Source organism: Leopardus geoffroyi, chromosome E2, assembly GCF_018350155.1.
Source record: "Leopardus geoffroyi isolate Oge1 chromosome E2, O.geoffroyi_Oge1_pat1.0, whole genome shotgun sequence".
NCBI lineage: Eukaryota > Metazoa > Chordata > Mammalia > Carnivora > Felidae > Leopardus > Leopardus geoffroyi.
Genome location: NC_059335.1, coordinates 49,497,964 through 49,512,982, shown reverse-complemented (window position 1 = coordinate 49,512,982; position 15,019 = coordinate 49,497,964). Strand labels below are relative to the sequence as shown.

At 47.0% G+C, this 15,019-nt stretch overlaps 1 protein-coding gene and 1 long non-coding RNA gene across 8 annotated transcripts in view; one reads left to right on the top strand and one right to left on the bottom strand.

Annotated features, from left to right (window-relative positions):
* Positions 1-15,019, top strand: part of WDR59 (WD repeat domain 59) — an 89,753-nt gene that overhangs the window by 24,982 nt on the left and 49,752 nt on the right. For all 7 annotated transcript variants that reach the window (XM_045443541.1, XM_045443546.1, XM_045443542.1 and 4 more), the window contains exons 4-8: positions 2,337-2,422; positions 3,420-3,500; positions 5,624-5,661; positions 9,804-9,892; positions 13,914-14,030. In XM_045443541.1, coding sequence (XP_045299497.1) covers positions 2,337-2,422; positions 3,420-3,500; positions 5,624-5,661; positions 9,804-9,892; positions 13,914-14,030 — 411 coding nt within the window. The remainder of the gene's footprint in view (positions 1-2,336; positions 2,423-3,419; positions 3,501-5,623; positions 5,662-9,803; positions 9,893-13,913; positions 14,031-15,019) is intronic.
* On the bottom strand, positions 434-11,338 carry LOC123579454. The gene is made up of 3 exons (XR_006702777.1): positions 11,232-11,338; positions 9,091-9,097; positions 434-446 (listed from the first exon to the last, which is right to left on the bottom strand). It is a non-coding gene; the product is annotated as an uncharacterized LOC123579454 (long non-coding RNA).

The window sequence follows — 15,019 nt, the reverse complement described above, 5'->3', positions numbered from 1 at the left end:
CAGAACGGAGGGCGGGTCTCTGAAGATTCCTAGTGTGTTGGGCGCCTGATGGCTCCGTTGGTTGAGTGTCTGACTCTTGATTTTGGCTTACATTGTGGTCCCAGGGTGGTGGGATCGAGCCCCATGTCAGGCTCTGCTGAATATGGAGCCTGTTTAAGAGTCTCTCCTTCTCTCTCTCTCTCCCCTCTCCTCCTCTCTCTGCCCCTCTCCCCCACTCACGCTTTTTCTCTCTCTTTAAAGTAAATAACTGAAAAAAAATGAATAAAACCAGAATCTGTGTATTAAAAAAGATTCCTAGTACATAGACTGGTGTTAGCAGACCCTCTGGAAATGACAGGGGATATTGTTATAATATGAGGGGACTTTTCTTTTCACTCCTGTTCCCATTGGAAGCTGTTTTGAATTCTAACCTTTGACCAGAAACCTTACCTATTTAGAATTGGAAACTGGCATTTCTGGATAAACACCTTTGAACTTTATACATCTGTCCATCTCTGAGCTAAAATGAAAATCAGTCTAGTAATATATAGATATTAATAGATCTGCATCTGTATATCAGTTCAGAAATTATTAGATAGCCTGTGTATTAGTAATCAGTCTGTTGTAGTCTTTATTCACTTTTGGTGTGTTTCATAAGCTCATGATATTTAGGTATTTTGCTGGCTTGTTGTTTCTTTCAGTGAAATGTAGCTTTTTCTTTCCTCCTTTCCCTATTGCTGTGTGTTTTTTTCTGGTCAGTCTTTCCTAGTCTTTCCTAGGTCTTTATGCCTAACCCTTTAAGAAACTCAGTATAGGGATGCCTGGATGGCTCAGTTGGTTAGGCGTCTGACTTCAGTTCAGGTCACAATCTCATGGTTTGTGGGTTTGAATCCCAGGTCGGACTCTATGCTGACAGGGCAGAGCCTGGAGCCTGTTTCACATTCTGTGTATCTCTCTCTCTCTCTCTCTCTCTCTCTCTATCTCCTGTTCATGCTCTGTCTCTCTCTGTCAAAGATAATGAATAAACATTAAAAAAGAAAAGAAAAGAAATTCAGTATTAGGGACACCTGGGTGGCTCAGTCGGTTAAGCATCCGACTTCATCTCAGGTCACAATCTCACAGTATGTGAGTTTGAGCCCCACACTGGGCTCTGGGCTTTCATCACAGAGCCTCTGCTTCGGATTCTCTGTCTCCTTCTCACTCTGCATCTCTCTTTCTCTCTCTCAAAAATAAACATTAAGAAAAAAATGTATAAAAAAAGAAATTCAGTATAGGCATATTTCAAGGAGTCTTCTGTAATTTTGTCTTCTAGGATACCCCTTTAATAATGGTTCTGTTTTCTTTCTTGTGTTTATGTGTTTTTAAAGTGTGATGGATGGACTCTGGGCATTTGATAAATGGGAAGAGTGAGCTGAAAGCCTTAGTGTGACAGCACCTGGAGAGATGGGTGTGTGATGCTTAGAGCTGGGAGGTGGTCCTTTGAGCAGCTTGCGGGGTGGTGGGGGGAGGCGTGGGGGTGGTGGGGTGGGGGTGGCGCATCTCTGTAAGCCATCATTCAGGTGCTCAGTAGCGCCTTGGTGGCTTCAATTCAGCTGCAATGACTCAGGGTAGATTCACATTGAAGACAGCACTGCCCTTCCGTTTGGAAATTTATAGTCCTATGTACTGAGCTGAGGTTGGCTTACATGTTAATTGTACTCGTTTCTTTTTTCTTTTTTTTTTTTTTTAATTTTTTTTTTTTCAACGTTTATTTATTTTTTTTGGGACAGGGAGAGACAGAGCATGAGCGGGGGAGGGGCAGAGAGAGAGGGAGACACAGAATCGGAAACAGGCTCCAGGCTCCGAGCCATCAGCCCAGAGCCCGACGCAGGGCTCGAACTCACGGACCGCGAGATCGTGACCTGGCTGAAGTCGGACGCTTAACCGACTGCGCCACCCAGGCGCCCTCGTTTCTTTTTTTAAAAAAAATATTTTTTAATCTTTATTGTTTTTGAGAGAGAGAGAGAGAGAGACAGACAGACAGATCATGAGTGGGGGAGGGGTATAGAGAGAGGGAGACACAGAATCCGAAGCAGGCTCAGGCTCTCAGCTGTCAGCACAGAACCCGACGTGGGGCTCAAACTCACGAACTGTGAGATCATGACCCAAGCCAAAGTTGGACACTTAACTGACTGAGCCACCCAGGAGCCCCTAATTGTACTCATTTCTGATGGCTCTGTGAGCAAGTCAGTCTGTAGGGTCTCTGCCATGCAAGTTAGTTTCTGCATGGCTTCGTCTTCTCAGCCCTAGGCAGATCGCGGTAAGAGCGTGTGTTCGGGTGTGGGACTGGCTGCCTTCTTCCCCTTGTTTCTTTTCAGAGTAACCAACGGGTTGACCTTTATAAGTGGAAAGATGGCAGCGGGGAAGTTGGCACTACCTTACAAGGCCACACTCGTGTAATCAGGTAGGCACCAGGCCTCCGCAGCTCCCGGCCTGTCTCGCTCTGTCATAGTCCCTCGGGAAGTGACATGAAAGCTCCGTCCCCCTTCCACAACTTGACCCTCTGTGCTGCATTGGCCATGGGTGACTGCTAGGTCCTTGGCGCTCACTGAAGCGGTGGCTCTCATACTGGGGATCAACCAGTATTTAGGAACCAGCATTCCTCTAACTGCTGTCCTCGATTCCAGAAGGCCCTCGGACAGCCCAGTCTGGAGTGAAGGATTAGAGCTGATTTTTGCCATGGGAGGGAGACACAGTTATGCCGGCAGAATCCTCAGCTCACATTCGGCAGTGCGTGGGAGCACAGACAGCAGGACGCAGCCCTTTGCTCTTTCTCCAGTGGCTGTGGGGCACAGCTGCCTCCCACCCATGGCCTTCTGGAGTGTTCCTTGATCCATCCTGTCCTTGGGTCACTATTCCTGGGTAGGGAACACTCATCCTGGGAAGTAGCAGCAGGGAGTACAGGAGTGGGGGAGCTGACCCAGAAGTAACGGGAAAGGCCAGACCCCTGGCCTATGTTAGGGAGGCCTGCCCTTTCTGAAAGCTGCATGGCAGTGTTAACAGTTTGCCGCTGCTTTGAGAGATGTTGGTTTTCCTCGAGGTACTTGTGGTTGAATCTGGTTTAGAAAATTCCAACTCAAAAATCACTTGATGTTTTTGCTTTGGGGTGTGTGTGTGTGTGTGTGTGTGGTTGAAGTTGAAATCCTCCATTTCTTTTTTGGGAGCAGGTGATGGGATAGCTGGTGATGACAGGGGAAAGGACCTGAAAGCTTTCTTCAGAGCTCAGTTAAGTCTTACTCATTCCCAGAGAATTTTGGAGATTTCTAGCCTATATCATGTTAAGGAGGACCGTCAACAGTGACTCTCTGAAGCCACTAGAAATGAAATCTGCTAGCGCTTTGGAACCGGACTCTGAATTTTCTTCTCTTTGTTGTTGTTCTGTTTATTTCTTGTGTTTCCAGTGACTTGGACTGGGCAGTGTTTGAGCCGGATCTGCTGGTTACCAGCTCTGTGGACACCTACATCTACATTTGGGATATCAAGTAAGAACAATTGAAAGGCCAAACCACTGGGTTGTGGGACGATCTGGGACCTTTGTTTTAGAGATCAGCTGTCTTAGTTTGGTTTCCCCTGGGTGCAGACCCCGAGATGAGGATGCCTTGCAAGGACGTTGTTTAGGAGGCGACAGAAGCACCAGTGGGAGGAGAGACGGGAGCGGGAAGGCTGCACACGGAGGGCGTGCTGTCCACGCGGGAGGCAGCATGAGCACGTGGAGCTTATTCCTGCCGGGGACCGCTAGGTGCCAGGGCAGAACTCCTCAGAGGTGTCCCACCCTTGAGGGCTCAGGAAGTGGGGGCGTCATCCACTGTCGGTCACTGGTCGCAGGCTGCACCCTGGGGCCTCCCTTCCCTGGCACTTCAGGCCTGGCACAGAGATGTGCAGGACAGGCTGCAGCAGTCAGGGAAGTCCCTTTGGCAGAGAAACATAGGTGCTGGCGTTTGAAAGTCAGGCTGAAGTTTAACTGACGTGGCAGGTGACAGTGGGGAGTTGTGGGCACAGACACACGTCTGCTACAGCAGGTGATGCTGAGACACATCTGCTTTGCTCTTTGTGAGGCTTCACTCCCCCAGGTGGCTGAGGACCACCTCTCAGGGTTACCCTTCATGAGGCGAAGAGGGAAGGAGCCCCCAGCCCAGGGCCGGGCATGTTGTCTGTCCCCCTTCTCCCTTTGTAGAGCGAGGCTCCCTTTGCCATAACAATTCCAGGTGACTAACTAGAGGGCGTGGTCTGTAGAGTCCCCCCCCCCCGACGGGACCCTCTCTCCCCTCAGCGGACTGCTCTGCTCCCAATGGCAGTGGCTCTGTGATGGTTTGCACTGAGAGGTGGACAGATCAGGGAAAGGGAGTCCGAGAGGGTGTGCGCAGCGGACTTCACTTGCATCTGGGACATTACCTTGGTGGTGATCAGTCTTACGGCAGCGCCGGAGTGGGGACGGAGCGCTAAACCCAGGGGAAATGGGAGGGAGGCGCTTTTAAATAAACAAAACCCCAGGGAGTTAGGAGACAAGGTTAGAGTATTCCTCATTTACATGAAATCGTTGTTTTCATAATTTAAGGATTAAAAAATGCTGAACAGATGATTCCTTTTCAAGCTTTCTGGATTAGTAAGCCTGAGCCACGGATTGGCCGTCCGAACCCCCTAGCCCTGGGTTGGTGCCCTGTTCTGTCACTTTACCATTTGGTGGAGAAGTTGCCCTCTGGCTTTGTGGTGAACCCAGGAATCTCTCTCTTTCCAGGAGTCTCCCGTTGTATTCAGGAGTAGGGTTTTTGTTTTGTTTTTGTTTTGAATTGTGGTTGAAAAACCCAAAACATGAAATAAGCCATCTTCACCATTTTTAAGTTTGTGGTTCTGTTAAATATATTCACATTGTTGTGCAACGGATCCCCGGAACTTTCTCCTCTTACCAAGCTAACACTCTGCTCATTAAGCACCTTCCCACTTTCTGTTCCTATGGTTTTGGCTACTTTAGATCCTTCAGACAAGTGGGAGTGGAGTCAGGCAGTGCTTGTCTTTTCGGCACTGACTTACTTGACTTAACGCCATGACCTCAAGGTTCATCCATGTTGTAGCGTGTGACAGGATTTCCTTCTGTCAGAAGGCTGGCTAATATTCCGTCGTGTGGCTGGACCACATTTTGTCGATCCACTCGTCTGTCAGTGGACACTTGGGTTTCCACCTCTTAGCAACTGTGATTATCAGAGTAGCTTTTGACTTCACCTTTGAAGTGCTGCTGGGAAGGTTCTCGCAGAGTTATGCCTCCATGACTGTTCCTTCATTGCCACTGGGAGAAATGACTCCAGGAACGGCTTCTTATGGCTTCCTCCAGCCCTACAATCAGGGTCACGCCGGACACGCTGAATCACATAGTTCGTTTTCTGTGGCTGCAGCTATGTGATTTGAAATTTAGTCTCAGCCTCATTTGAGGCAGATGAGAAAGTTTGTCCCCGAAGGGAGACACTTTACACTTGCTTCTAAGGCCCTCACGTTCCCTCCGAGCTCAAGTACCCCCTGAAAGGAGAGTGCAGAAATGCGTGCAGAGGGTGAAAAGTACAGGTGGATGGTGGCCTATGAATCGGGCATTTGATTTCTGACTTTTCTGTTTCAGAGACACAAGGAAGCCTACCGTTGCGCTCTCTGCTGTAGGTGAGTGTATACTTCCCCCACCCCCACGGGGACTGCCCCCTGCCCACACCCTGGCCGGTGGGGTTGTGAGTCTCTCATGGCAAGGGGCTTGCTTTAGGCTGCTCTCGGAAGTTACAGTCAGGACTGCTGAGCGCGCTCAGGGGCTTATTTCGGGATTCAAGGACAGGAGCTGAAATAGTTTGTTTTTAAACTTTTTATTTATTAAAAAACATTTTTTTTAATGTTAATTTTATTATTTTTTAATGTTTACTTATTTTTGAGACAGAGAGAGACAGAGCATGAACGGGGGAGGGTCAGAGAGAGGGAGACACAGAATCTGAAATAGGCTCCAGGCTCTGAGCTGTCAGCACAGAACCCGACGCGGGGCTCTAACTCACGGACCATGAGATCACGACCTGAGCCGAAGTCGGACGCTTAACCGACTGAGCCACCCAGGCGCCCCTTAATGTTTATTTTTAAGAGAGAGAGAGGGACAGAGACAGAGTGCGAGTCGGGGTGGGGCAGAGAGAGAGGGAGACACAGAATCTGAAGCAGGTCCAGGCTTTGAGCTGTCAGCACAGAGCCCAGCGCAGGGCTTGAACCCAAGAGCTGTGAGATCCTGACCTGAGCCAAAGTCAGACGCTTAACCGACTGAGCCACCCAGGCACCCCTGGATGCATATAAAAATAGAAGAAAACGAACTGCCTTGTGTTCATGATCCAGCTTCCATAGTTGTCCCTGTCTAGCCAGTCTTATTTCATCTTTACTCCTACCTACTGCCCTGCCCCCCACTCCCATCTTCTCTGGAATTATTTTGAAGTATGTCAGTGTCATATCATTTCCTCAACAAATATTTCAGTCAGTAATACTTCTACAAGAGAAGAATCCTCTATGGAAATGTAACCACAAAACTATGAACAGACCTCTAAAAATGTTAATGGTGGCTCTTTAATATCAAATGTTTAAGCAGTATTCTGATTTCCCTAATAGTCTCAGTTGTTGTTTTGTTGGTTTTTTTGTTTTTGTTTTTACAAATTATTTAAATCAGAATCCAAATAGAGAACATACTTATAATGGTTGATGGAATTCTCATCTTTTGTGATTGGTAGGTTTCTTCCCCTTCTCCTTTTTTGGTTTGTTTTTCTTTTCCTGAGGTTCATTTATTGAAGAAAGCAGGTTTGTCCTGCAGTTTCCCCACAATCTAGATTATGCTGATTGTGTCCCCATGTTGTCGTGTAATATGGATGTCCTGAAACTTTGAAACTACTTTCTGGTCTACCTGTTTTCATTGCTCAGTTGGAATGGATTGTTTTTGAAATTCTGCTTTGGGTCCGTTGTGGGGCATTCCCACTAATTCCTGAGAGTCGAATTTGGGCACAGGACTGGTTATATCACAGCAATGAAGGTCAGTCATCAGTATTGTATTTTGGCATCCTTGTTAAAAACATACATCATCTATCTCTTAAATCCTGCTCCTTTGTATCTGTTTGTTACATTTGAATTCACATGTGGTATTTGCTCCAAAATGATTATGTGATATTTTTTTCTTCCACATCTCCATGCCTCATCATTTAAAGACATTGAACATCACACCTGTATTAAGCAGGTGGATTATCTGTGTTGTGAAGTTAGGGACCACATCTCTTTTTTTCAGTGCTGTAGCCCAAGGTCAGCATTTGTGCCTGACTCAAGGAGATGCTCCGTAAATGTTTGTTAAATGGCATGGGAGTCAAGCCCCTGTGCCTCTGTGCTAAGTGCTTAATAAATCTGTTGATTTGGACCACCCCCACCCCCACCCCCGCCACCTCAACCTTCAGGCAGTTATGGTCTGAGACATATGATGGGGCACAGACATGGTTGCAGAAGACATCCAACTGAATGAAAACACAAATAGTCTATAAATGCCTCAGTTGCTTCCCCGGGATTTTGTTGCTTCTACTTAAAGGTTTCTAAGTTAGGTTGGTTTTAGAGGAGCTCCCAAAAGAAAGTTCTTTTTTTCAACCCACTCCTTCTGATTGCTTTCTTTTCTGTTCTGAGTCCTCTAAAGAATAGAGGTAGGGGAGTCTTCTTTCTTTTTTGCAGGGTAGCAAAGATTTCTCAGGGTAGCAAAGAGGAGAAAAGAGGCAAATGAGAAGCTGTGGATTTTTGGAAGCTGCTTGATCTACCATTCCCTGAGAGGTTCAGCCTTGGTTCGTATTGCTTCCCAGAGGCCATGGTTCCTATCTCTCCATGAGCACATTGTTTATACCTTTGGGGTGGGGAGTAAGCAAGAGCATGTGTGTATTCAAGAGTATTCTCTGTCTGGGGACACCTGTGGTCTGGGACCTCTGTTTGACTCTGTTGTCATGAGCCTAGTAAAACAGGTTGAATTAGGCGGTTCCCAGAGCCCTTTGGAAGGCTTCATGGTCTGATGGACCCCTGCACTGGGGAAAGTCTTCAAGTAATTCTATCATGAGGAAATGGGACAGACCCTTCTTACTCACCTTCTCCTTGAGCTGATACCTTTTCTTGCTAAGAAACTGTGTCTCCTGGGGCGCCTGGGTGGCGCAGTCGGTTAGGCGTCCGACTTCAGCCAGGTCACGATCTCGCGGTCCGTGAGTTCGAGCCCCGCGTCAGGCTCTGGGCTGATGGCTCAGAGCCTGGAGCCTGTTTCCGATTCTGTGTCTCCCTCTCTCTCTGCCCCTCCCCCGTTCATGCTCTGTCTCTCTCTGTCCCAAAAATAAATAAACGTTGGAAAAAAAAAAAAAAAAATTAAAAAAAAAAAAAAAAAGAAACTGTGTCTCCTGAATAGTGTACTACCTTCCTCCTTTAGGGGTCTCCACCATTCATTCTTCAGTGACTTAAGATGTCCTGTGTCTCAGGCAAAAAACACAACAAACAAACAAAGACTGTCCCTAGAACCAAGCAGAGGTAATTTCTGGACACCAATTCAGTTTCGTAATAGATTCTCAGTCCTTGCTCTGTTGGTGTCACTCTAGACCTCGTGGTTCAGGTTGCTTTCCAAAGCCCTGGATTCGCTATGGTGTCCCCATTAGTAAACAGCACCCCAAAGGAAGAAATATTATGTGTTGTCTGAGCGAGGACAAGAAGAGATGGGAAGCAGAGCTGTCGTGTTGTTCTGGTTTAACTTAATTAACTTGGTTATTTTATTTTTTAAACTTCATTTATCTTGAGACAAAGAGTGAGAGAAAGCAGGGGAGGAGCAGAAAGAGGGAGAGACAGAATCCCAAGTAGGCTCCGCGCTGTCAGCAAATAGCCTGACACAGGGCTTGAACTCATGAACTGTAAGATCATGACCTGAGCCGAGGTCATGACCTGAGCTGAGATCAAGGGTGGGATGCTTAAGCAACTGAGCCACCCAGGCACCCCAACTTGGTTATTTTTGAGAGTCCACCAGAAGGGCTGATATGTCCCGGTTTTCGACAGACCTCAACCCCTCTGGCATTTTACACTATGCCTCCTCTCTTAAGTAGCTCCTTTGTTATTGTTGTTACTTCTTTGTGTTGGCAGAGTGGGGAAAGGACTCAGTTCACGGTGCCAGGGACGTTCCCTTTCCCTGGCCTAATGCAGAGCCTGTGACCACGTGTAGCCGCTGATGGGAGAAGAGAGCGTAGGAGGGGGGTGGTACACATACCCTTCTGAGGGCAGAATTGAGCAACATGGAGGCTTATTCTTCAGCTGAGGAACCTTTGTTTCTCCAAGATTGCCCTCCTAAAGAGGCGAGGAGGTGAGCAAGTAAGTGGGAAGGAGCAGGCGTTGAGCTGAGGCTCTTCTGGGTCGGTGCTCCAGGTTGGTCTTCGGGGATGATGAAGAGCCAGGTTGTGTGCTGAGTAGTCAGTTTCCAGCCAACAGAGCCATGTTGAACTGCTGCTCATGAGAAACTGTGTTTGCCTGCTGCTTCTGTGCCGAGGTAACCTGTAGAGTTTTTTCCTACGTCAGATTGTTTCCTCTGTTAGGTGCCTCTGATCCTGTTCCAGTGTGTTAATTCATTTATTTTTTGGCTTCATTTTCTCTTTAATGGTGGAGCTGGTGCAGTCCTAGAAACTTGAAGGGTTCTGTTCTCATTCAGCCAGAACTCGTTATCCAGCCCCCCTGGACACACTCCACTCTGGTTCCAGAGGAGTTGACGGCAGCAGCTTTCTTCCCCTGATTTTTCTTTCCAGCGGGTGCCTCACAGGTCAAATGGAATAAAAAAAATGCTAATTGCCTCGCCACCAGTCATGATGGGGACGTGCGGATATGGGACAAGCGGGTGAGTAATCTCTTCCCTCCCACCCCAGGTGGTCTTTAGTCCCTCGCAGTGGCAATGAAGAGGATGTTGTGAGTAGCAGGACTTGTGTTGAGAAGCCAGGGTGTCCTCTGCAGCGTGGCAAATTGCCATTTTAAGATCACAGTGCCAGATGACATTTGCTTCGTGATCAAACTGATGTTGAAGGAAGATAGAGAATATTCCGATCAGTGGTTAAGCAAATGAACTAGGCCTGACCTAAGTGAGGGCCCCATTTTGCTGCCTCCTAATTATGATGTCAGGTGAGCCACTCCACTACTCCAAGCCTCAGTTACCTCGTCTTCAAAATGAAGATAATCATAGCGAATGGGTCACTGAGGAGGTCGAGCCTGGGAACCAGACACTGTTCTAGAATGGTCAGCAGGCTTCTTATCCCTGCCCCAGATTGCGAAGTGCAAACTAGTTGTTCTAGGACATATTCCATCCTGAGTATTTCTGGTATAAATCACTGAGGCGAGGTACATAGCGTGTTCAGATCCTCCCTTAGACGTCTAGCTGTCCTTTCAGCCTCCAAAGAGCCGGCAGAGCCCGGATTCTCCCCGCACAGCCCATGTAACTGACGGGCAGGGAAGAGGGGCAGGGTCCCGGGCAGCTGCCGCCACGGAGAGTCTGTTTGGAGTTTGGTTTGTTGGTATCGGAGAGGACAATGACTCGGGGAAAGGCCCCCCGAACTTACCTGCCGGATGATTGGGTAGTAATGCACAGAGCAGTCGACTTCTTTCTGTAAGATCTGGGGTGTCCTACTGCTTCCTGCTTTCTGGAACTGGAGGCTAGAGCTCCTCAGCCTCCGGGGAGCACCCACTTGTCGTTTTCCCGAAACCGTCAGCCTGGGTGCTGACTGTCCAGTCTCAGCGTGGCCCTGGCAGCCTCGTCCCTTCCCTCGTGGCAGGGAGCTGGTCATGTGGTTGGGGAGAGGGGAAGGAGATGAAGCGGAGACGCGGAGTCTGCCGCGTTCGGTGCCAGGACCTGCTGGGGCAGCGTGTGCCGCCGAAGCCCTCTGCCTTAGGTGGCTCTCAGGTGAGCAGGTGAGTCCGTAAGCAGAGGTGGCCGGGTGCACCTTCTATGTGTTAGTTTTTGTCTGTGTCCCTTCGTCCAGTCTGGTGAGAGCCATTCGCCCCTCTCTTTATTTCTTAAATTGGCGACTGGTTTTATTCCTTTCATCATTAGCATAGCACTTAAACATAGTAAATGGTTTAAATAAAATATTTGGTTAATTTGTAGAGCGTATACATTTGCTTTAGAATGTTTTCAGGCCGTAGGCAAGATAAACCACTTGGTATTCAGCCATAAACCCTGTCAGTACTTGTCTTCCAGACTAGCATTGTTCTTGTCTTTCAGAGATCGACTGCCGAACTGTTCCTTTCTAGCCTTCTGACTGCTGCACTAACAATCCTGACTTCCCTCGGCAATTTTATCTATTTTGTTTAAAGGGTTTTAACCTTGTTTTGTTCCATTAATACTTAAGACTTTTGCTCACATGGATTGTAAAACTTGTAGGTCATATTCTTACTTCTCTGGCACTTTCCCATGTCAAAGCAGCACTGATGGTACCAGGCATCAGAGCCTTAAAAAAGTGCAGTATCAGTGGGAGTGTTGGATTTCGTTCACACACCCAGATGACTGATAATAGTAACATTTACTAATCGTTCATTATGCACAGCACTGTTCTAAGAACTCTCTATATGACTAGCTTTTAAAATAAGTGGTTTTTATCCCCATTTTACAGACGGGTAAACTGAAGCATGGTATGTCAAGATTTAAACTCAGGGAGGCCTGATTCTGGAGACTGCTCTTAACCTCATAGACCAACACTAATTATAGAAGTAATAGATGCTCTTTGTAGGAAATATAAAAGGAAAAATAAAAATCATTTATAGACCTATTACTCAGAGGCAAGTGCTAACATTTTGGTGTTTTCTTACGCTTTTTTTTTCAATATATGAAATTTATTGTCAAATTGGTTTCCATACAACACCCAGTGCTCATCCCAAAAGGTGCCCTCCTCAATACCCATCACCCACCCTCCCCTCCCTCCCACCCCCATCAACCCTCAGTTCTCAGTTTTTTTTTTTAATTTTTTTTTTTTTTTCAACGTTTATTTATTTTTGGGACAGAGAGAGACAGGGCATGAACGGGGGAGGGGCAGAGAGAGAGAGAGACACAGAATCGGAAACAGGCTCCAGGCTCTGAGCCATCAGCCCAGAGCCCGACGCGGGGCTCGAACTCACGGACCGCGAGATCGTGACCTGGCTGAAGTCGGACGCTTAACCGACTGCGCCACCCAGGCGCCCCAGTTCTCAGTTTTTAAGAGTCTCTTATGCTTTGGCTCTCTCCCACTCATGCTTTTTTTTTTTTTTTAATGTTTTTTTATCTTGAGAGAGAGAGCAAGCGTGAGCAGGAGGAAGGGCAAAGAAAGGAGAGACAGAATCCGAAGCGGGCCCGACAGTGTCACTGTGGAGCCTGACGTGGGGTTCAACCCCACAAAACGTGAGATCATGACCAGAGCTGAAACCAAAAGTCAGACACTCAACCGACCGAGCCACCCAAGTGCCCCTGTACTTTTTCATTTAACGTTACAACACATGCATTTTCCCTGTGCTATAATCCCTAAGTAGAACATTTAGTGGCTATATCATATTGGATCAGATAGCTAGTCCATAATCGACTCTAAAATTTAATTATTCCCCACTTACTATTTGTGTCGTTTCTGGTTTTCTGGTAGCCCAGATAATACCAAGATGAACATCTTTTGTTATCTAAAGCTTTTTGTGAAATGAAATACTCTCTTAAGAAAGGAAAATTTGAAGTTGGTTGATAAAAATTGTCAGTTTTTTGCCAAAAGGTTGTGCTATTTGGTGTAAATAGCAGCAGTGACAAATGCAGCCTTGTCAGCATTGAGTGTTATTTACATATGTCTTCTAATGTGATAGCTTAGTAATATTTTATTTTATTTAAAAAAAATTTTTTTTTAATTCTTTTTTTTTTTAATGTTTATTTTTGAGACAGAGAGAGACAGAGCATGAACGGGGGAGGTTCAGAGAGAGGGGGAGACACAGAATCCGAAGAAGGCTCCAGGCTCTGAGCTGTCAGCACAGAGCCCGACGCGGGGCTCGAACTCACGGACTGTGAGATCGTGACCTGAGCTGAAGTCGGACGCTTTACCGACTGAGCCACCCAGGCGCCCCTTATTTAAAAAATTTTTAATGTTTTATTTATTTTTGAGAGAGAGACAGACAAAGCATGAGCAGGGGAGGGGTTGAGAGAGAGAGAGAGAGAAAGAAAGGGAGACACAGAATCTGAAGCAGGCTCCAGGCTCTGAGCTGTCAGCACAGAGCCTGACGAGGGGCTCAAACTCATGAACTCGGAGATGATGACCTGAGCTGACGTCAGACACTTCACCGACTAAGCCACCCAGGCGCCCTGTAAAGTCTTACTTTAATGTATATTTCTGCGGTTTCCTTCTGCCTTTGTCTTATATAAGCTTATTAATCATGTATTGCTTTCTTTTGCAATGTGTGTTTGTTCTCTTGGGTCTTGGTGCTCAATTACTTAAATTTGGTGGTTTTACCTCCAGGATCGTGGGGTGGGGTGGTCTGTTTGCGTGTCACAGCCCTTCTCCTTGAGTGATAGTGAGGAAGGGGGGCCGACACTGCAGTCTGTCCTATTTGGGGGAAGAACACACACTGCCTTGTGTCCTTCATTAAAACTACGCGTGGCGACGGAGCAGAAAGAAATCTGGCTCACAGGCCCATATGCCAAGCATGCGTGAAGGAGAGCTGGATAAGTCTTTTTCTGTTTGTTTGTTTGTTTGTTTGTTTGTTTGTTTGTTTGTTTTAAGCAAAACAAAGTGGAGTTTCTTAAGGATAGAGAGAGGATCTGGTAATACTCTTGTGTCCCCCCGCTGCCCATGTAACAGTCCGTTACATGGTAGACCCTCAACGAGTGATTTGTAAATCGACAACACTCGGTGCTGATCCTGTTGTAGAAACCCAGCACCGCAGTGGAGTACCTCGCAGCCCACCTCTCCAAAATCCATGGCCTGGACTGGCACCCAGACATCGAGCACATTCTTGCTACCTCCAGCCAAGACAACTCTGTCAAGGTGAGTGACCCACTGGGACAGTTGGGGTTCCGTGTGAGGGAGGCACCAGATTTCGTAACAGCACTTTCTTTGGAAAGAAAGCTACAACAAGTGAGCACAGTGTGTGTGTTTTAGGGGTGCATGGGCACGTAAACTTGGTTACGTAGGCCAGTAGGAATGATGGGGTAGCGTATCTCCGTTGTGGCTCCTGGGATTTGTATAGACGGTTTCTTCTTTCCCTTTGTGAAAGGGAGTCAGAGACTGAAGCATTTAGAAAGGAAAAGCTTATTTGCAAAGAAGTTGTCAAGAAGTCAGCTTTCAGAAAAAAAAACAAACAAACCAAAAGCAAACCAAACCAAAAAACCACACCAGATGTATATAAGTGAAGGAGAAAAGCCCCCAACGTTGTTAAGGTAACCGAGTTTGTGGTTCGTCTCCCTGGGGTGGAAAAATAGCAATTTTCTCACAAGATGATCATGTCTGCAAAAGTTAGGACATCTTCAGTCATCAGCACCGCAGAAAGTCGGGGCAGAGTTGCTCTACTAGATTCTGTAACTTGCTGGAAATGCTCGAGGGTTTATGTGTTTCAGTGACCCTCGTGTTTGTGGTTTATCGTGGAGTGTGACGTTTTGTGTTGTTTGCTCCTCTCCCGACTGTGGGATGTGCTGTGTTTACGAAGTTGCAGGGTACAGAGTCAGCCTCGTTCCACACGTCCTCCTTGAGCTCAGGTCCCTGTCTGGAAGGACAGAGATTTGACCACAGAAGTTTACTTAGCAGTTTTGCGATTCAGCATCATTGATTTAACGCTCTGTTTACATAGGCTCCCGTACCACGTCTTCCTGCGGTGTGGTCAGCAAAACTAGATTCAGACACTACGGCCTAAAAAGTTAACTTCTGCCTTGAGGATTGTCAATCCCTTTGGGTTGGAATTTACTTTCATGTGCCACAGCGGGGTTTTGTTGGTTTGCTTGTTTTGGATTTGGGTTTTTGTCACCTTGTCGCCCAAGTTC